At 51.7% G+C, this 6000-nt stretch overlaps 1 protein-coding gene across 1 annotated transcript in view; it reads left to right on the top strand.

The window, feature by feature from the left end:
* Positions 1 to 947: 947 nt before the first annotated feature.
* The window catches only part of TTYH3 (tweety family member 3), a 73702-nt gene continuing 68649 nt past the window's right edge, over positions 948 to 6000 (top strand). The window contains exon 1 of the mRNA XM_074158446.1: positions 948 to 1275. Within this exon, the coding sequence (XP_074014547.1) occupies positions 1153 to 1275 (123 nt within the window). The 5' untranslated portion in view covers positions 948 to 1152. The remainder of the gene's footprint in view (positions 1276 to 6000) is intronic.

Raw genomic sequence — 6000 nt, 5'->3', positions numbered from 1 at the left:
AGAAAACAACCTGAGGGTGTTGATCGACAGCCAGCAGCGTGCCCAGGTGGCCAAGAAGGATGCTGTTGGCATCCTGGGCTGTCTCAGGAACAGTGTGGCCAGCAGGACTGGGGCAGTGATGGTCCCCCCTGTCCCGGGCACTGGTGAGGCCCCACCTTGAGTGCTGTGTCCAGTTTTAGGCGCCTTAAGACAAGAAAGGCATTGAGGGGCTGGAGCGGGTCCAGAGAAGGGCAACGGAGCTGGTGAGGGGTCTGGAGCACAAGTCTTGTGAGGAGCGGCTGAGGGAGCTGGGGGTGTTCAGCCTGGAGAAAAGGAGGCTGAGGGGAGACCTTCTCGCTCTCTACAACTCCCTGAAAGGAGGGGGTAGCCAGGGGGGGTCGGTCTCTTCTCCCAAGGACCAGACCATGGGACAAGAGGAAACGGCCTCAAGTTGCGCCAGGGGAGGTTCAGGATGGATGTTGGCAAAAAATTCTCCCCTGAAAGGGTTGTCAACCCTTGGAAGAGGCTGCCCAGGGCAGTGGTGGAGTCACCGTTCCTGGAGGGATTTAAAAGCCGGGCAGACGTGGTGCTGAGGGACATGGGTTAGCGGTGTTTTTTGTCAGTGTTGGGTTGATGGTTGGACCCGATGATCTGAAAGGTCCCTTCCAACCCCATTCTGTGATTCTAAGGGGACGCCCGCTGATGCCGGCTGTGGGACGCTCACCCTCTGCAACCCGCGGCAACGCATCAAGGCGCCATGTTACCGCCCGGGTCTGAGGTGCTGCTGAAGGGCGGGCGACCCCCCCGCGCTGGGGCTGCGGGAAGGACGGACGGCGCCCCGCTCCGGCCGGGCCCGGCGGCCGCCTGAGGCGAGGGCCCGGGGGAGCCCTGAGGGGCCGGGGCGGGCGGGGCGGGGCGGGCGGCGGCGGCGCCAATGGGAGCGGGCGGGCGGCGCCGGGCGCGGAGGCGGCGGAGCCTCTCGGCGAACAAAGAGGGAGCGAGCGGCGCGGCGGGAGGGAGGGAGGAGGAAGAGGAGGGGGAGGAGGCGGAGGAGGAGGCGGCGGCGGGGGGATGCCGGCCATGCGGGGCCGCGGGTGAAGGAAGGAGGCAGCCGAGCGAGCAGCTCCATGGCCGGCGGGTCGGGGTGAGGTGAGGTGAGAGGCTCCGGCGGGCATGGCGGGCGTCAGCTACTCGCCGCCCTGGTGGGTGAGCCTGCTGCACCGCCTGCCGCACCTCAGCCTGCGCTGGGAGCTCACCGCCGCCGACTTCCGACCGCACGACGCCGAGTACCAGCAGGTGGGTCCCCGCAGGGGGCTCGGGGTGTGTGGGGGGGGGGGGGGGGGGCTGTGTCCCGCATAGGGACCCCTTGCAGGGCGGGCGGGGGGTGGCTGGACACCCGCGGGCTGCGCGGGGCAAGGGGCTCGGCCCGCCCGGGGGATGTGGAGGGGGGGGTCCTATCCCCGGCTGGGGGTCCTGGGGTGGGAGCCTGTGGGGGCCATGGCGTCCCCGGCTCCGTGTGGTCTGTGTCCGCCCCAGCAGGGACAGGTGGGGGCTGCCTCCCTGCTGGATCGGGGCAGGCGGAGGCCGTCACCCCCTGGCGGGGTGGGCAGGAGCCCCGAGCTGCTTCCAGCTCGCTGGAAGGGCAAGTTCTTCCAGGGAGAAGGTGCGGTGGTTCCCAGCTGCCCTCACCAGGTCCACGGCTGCCGCAAGTGGGCACCCGCTGAAGACACCAGCCTGGCTTGGTGCCCCTGGCCGGACCATAACCCCTCATCACTGGTGGTAACTGCACTGCACTGCCACCTCCAGCCATCCCCGTGCCACCTCCAGCACCGCCACCATCAGCCATCCCTCCATGCCATCATCACCCTGACCCACGGAGAGGCCGGCAGTGCCTTTCCAAAAGCCACCAACTGCCTGCTGGAAAACAGATGACTTAATGCATGAGAGCGGCGTTAGCATCGAGTGCACAGGAAGATGCTCGTGGAATACTTGTGTGCCGCTTTTTCTTTTTCTTTTTTTTTTTTTTTTTTTTTTTAAATGCTGCTTAGCCTGTATCCTGTGCTTGGTTGGCTCGGCATGTAATTAAAATGATTGTGGAGTGAATCTGTGTGCTCTAACATCTGTGTTCTCTGCTGTCATCTTGGAGCAGAGCTGCAGTGACTCTGCTGCCTCGTTTTGCCACGGTCTCTGGGTTTGAAAACACCATTTTGCTTTTCTGAACATACTTGCAGTGTCCTATATATGCGGCCAGCTCTCATGCACGCAGGCAGAAAGGCTGGGGCATCTATAAATGGCTCTCCTTTATCCTAGAAGTAAAAGGTATTAGAAATACTTTAGAAAGCAGTATGTTTTGGCTTTTTGTTTTGAACAGATGAACAGGTCTGTGGGCTGAAGGGAGAGCAAAATGCGAGAGATGTACTGAAAGAGCAACGGATGGATACAAAGAATCATTTTTAAGCTAGTAAACAAAACAGACTTTTGACTTAACTTTTGTGTTTGGGGCTTCAATTTGTTAATTTGTTTTAGTTCCCTTGCCCTAGCAGGGTTCAAGATGGCCACACACAGCTGTAACGCTGCACAGCAGCTCAACTGTATTTCCGTGACCTCAGAGGGTAGCTGCCTTGAAAACAAGGAATATGAGATGCTGAAGATCAGAAGAGTTCATGGAAGGATGTTCTTGGGAGTGTGTTATCACGAAACAAGCACTCGTTGACCTTTGAATAGACAGCAGATGTACTCTTTTTCACTTAAATTGCTTAAAATCATTCCTCGCAACAGTCTGGGGTTGCGTTCATTTGTCAGATAATTTTTCTACAGTAATCATATTCCGACTTAAAGGTTTCTGCTGTTCTCCTCCTGTGTAGCTGCCTCCCCTCCCTTGATGATATTAAGGACTTCTTGCACAGCAGTGATGGCCTTTTAAGTCTTAACATCAGCTTGCAAAAAAAAAAAAAAAAAAAGTCTTATCAAATCCAAACTCGAATGTCTGGATTACTGAAGCGTCTGTCGGCAAGAGAGTGAAAATCACTCAGCAGCAGCAGCGTCACTGGTTTTGGCGTCGGCCAGGGATGGGAAGCAGGCTCTGGTAACGCAGCCCGTGTTATCGGTGTCGTCCCTTACATAACGAAGCTGCTGTGGTTCTGCGAGTTGGCTCCGGAGTTTGTAGCCACGTAGATTAATTCTAATGCAGTGAAACGGGGAAACTTAATCCAGGAGTGGGAACTGTAATGCTGAATGCTCTCTCATGCTTTAAATTGTTCTGAAGGTTTGAATTCTCTCTTCTTTTTTTTTTTTTCTTTTCTTTTTTTTTTTTTTTCCCTGCTAGCTTTGTTATGAATTTGCATCTCTTGCTCTGTTTGCAGCCTGTGCTGGCATAGTCTCCCCTTTTCTTTGGGAACCTTTCGCGTTTAGCAGGCAAGATAGTATACGTCCTGAAAATAAGAAAGTCCATTTTTTTAATTCAAATTCAGCATTTTTTTTCTTTTCTTTGTAGGTCTCACTTGCACCACTTGTGTGTATTTTTGTTTTCTATTCCATTGGTGTTTGATACCCCTATTCTTAAGTACAAACTGTTAAACTGCACACTGCATTTGAGCTCTCCAGTGGCTGAAGAGAGGTCGGTGGGGGATGCTAACTGGGAGATTGTGGGGATGGGAGAGGGCAGAGTGTCCCTTGCTGGAGTAAGGAAGGATTACCTCTACTAAACTGAAAATACCTTTTAAGTTTCCATGACTTCACATCATCAGGTAGCTGGACTGTTGTGGACTGTTGTAATAAATAGTTGTAGAGCAAGGCTTGGTGTCCAATCTCGTTCTGATTTGTTATGAGGAAGGAAGCAATGTACCCTTTCTGATTCTTCACAGCTTCTCTAGAAAAGATTTCCCAGCCCACGACCAAGGGAAATACATTGCTTTCCTTATAAAACTGTTTCCTTCAGTAACCTCTTAGTAAAGGCCTACCTTTTTTCTTGTACTCATGTTTTGATGATAGCCTTTTAACTTGTGCATCAACTGAACATCCCGCTTCAACCAGAAGGGAAATACAGTGGCTTGGATTTGAATGTTGCCGTGTCACTTGTTGCAGTGCCACGTGCTCCTGCAGGTGAGGAGGCTGCTGATTTAACAGGCTTTCCACCTCTACCTGGCAAGGATTACTGTAATGCGCAAGCTGCTGTTCCACTGAAGCAGCAGACACGCTATTGTCCCCTGAAACCTCTCTGAAGCACGTGTAGCTCGTAGATAAGCACATACTGCCGGCCTTTGAAGTCTAGGTCTTTGTTGTATCTTCTGGGACCCTGGATGATGGAGAATATCTGGAAGGACTTGTATCGAATGGCGAATTATGCTCTTCTGTCCCATGCAGTCCCTTTCGTCAGAGCAGCAGGGACACCCGCTGTGCACCGGCCTCTCTCAAGGCGGCTGCGTCCATTGTGTACCAACCTACAGGGGCTTCCTCCTTTTGTCTGAGAGCATGAGAAATACTTATGGCAGTGTTGTTGCCAAGGGCTGAGATCAATGCAGCTGCAGGTTTTGGCTGTGTACCTTCTTCACCTGAGTCAGGCTCTGAAACGCTCTCTCTTGGTATTACTTCTTATCTTCTCCCACGGCGTATCTTGTTGCATTGGGTTAGGACAGTGTGTTCGAGTGTGGAGGAGCAGAACAGATCCCTTCCCTCTGGACTAGATTGTTTAAAAATGTGCGTGTATACATATGTCCTTCAGATGTTGTGCTTCCATCATGACAAGCTATGGACAGCAGTACAACTAGTTGTTCCTTCTTCTGGGGGAATGGAGGTGAACTTCAGTGTAGAACGAGCTGGGGTTGTGATCCTTCTTCTCAAGGGAGCTTGGCCTGCTGGTGAGTCCTGTCAGAGCTGCCTTCATGCGCTCCTTGCAGGACTTGCTCCATAGAGTCATCCCTATCGAGGCTCTTATCAGACCAGTTCTTTCCCTAATCCTCCCATGAATCATTGGGGTTGAAGATATCTTGATATGAACAGTTTTGTTCTGGCTGTATTCTCATCTGAGTCATACTGCAGTGCTCTGCAAAGCCTTTTCATTGTGTAGTGAGTCACAAACTCTGGAGTGAAGGGAATGTAAAAATGGAGCAAAGCTCGTGTTCCTTCTGGCAGCATCACGCTAAAGCCCGTTCTGGTCTCCATGCCTTTTGCTGCTGAACAAATGATGATGGTCTTACCAGGACTGTCCGCTTACTTTCCAATTCAGTTAATCAGACCAGTAAGATGGTCCTGAGACTGCTGCTGTCACTAATTTAATCTATTTAGTAATGTAAGTACTTCTACTTGTGACTGACTTAGTCGCATGGCGTTGACTTCACTTTGTTTCTCAGGGTAGAGTTGGTTAAGAGCCTTGAGGTAGTGTGGAGGTTACATGCTGGAAAGAAGTAGAAAAGCTGAATAGCTTTTTAATACAGCACAACAGCAGGTAATGGGATATCTGCTTGAGACAGGGTGTCTCTGGTACTGTCAGAAAAGGTGCCTACAACACTTTATTGTAGCTCTTAAGTCTCACTGTGTGCTGAGAAGTGTACTGTAAACAGTGAAGAAGAAGAAAAGAGGCTGTAAAAGTGAAGCTGCAGATCACCTTGACTTGAGTTTCTGCTTTTTCTTAATTGTTGGAAAATGGCAATGTTGACTTGAATCTGTGTAAACACACGGGAATAAAGTAAAATTCTCCAGCATCTTTGAAACTCATTCCTTGCACCACTCTTGTGCTTTTTCTGTGAGAGTCAGAACTGCAAATGCCCAGACAGTAGGTGTAATGGCAACAGTATGTGCTTTGGAAAAAAGACTGGGTGATTGAATCACACCAATTAAGATGCAGAACCACACTAAAGGAAGCGTTGATAAGAACAGGGGTGTGCTCTAGTCCTTGGTTTTGAGATGATCTCTTTAGTGCTCTCACCCAGGAGTTTCCTGTCACGCATCTACGGGTGCTTTTGTGTTGTTTCTACTCCTCTATGTGTGTTGAGGGGGGATCCAGCAGTGAAAGGCGCTGTGTAA

The sequence above is a fragment of the Numenius arquata genome, chromosome 14 (assembly GCF_964106895.1).
Source record: "Numenius arquata chromosome 14, bNumArq3.hap1.1, whole genome shotgun sequence".
NCBI lineage: Eukaryota > Metazoa > Chordata > Aves > Charadriiformes > Scolopacidae > Numenius > Numenius arquata.
The sequence above is the reverse complement of the archived record's forward strand: the minus strand, read 5'-3'. Positions and strand labels throughout refer to the sequence as shown.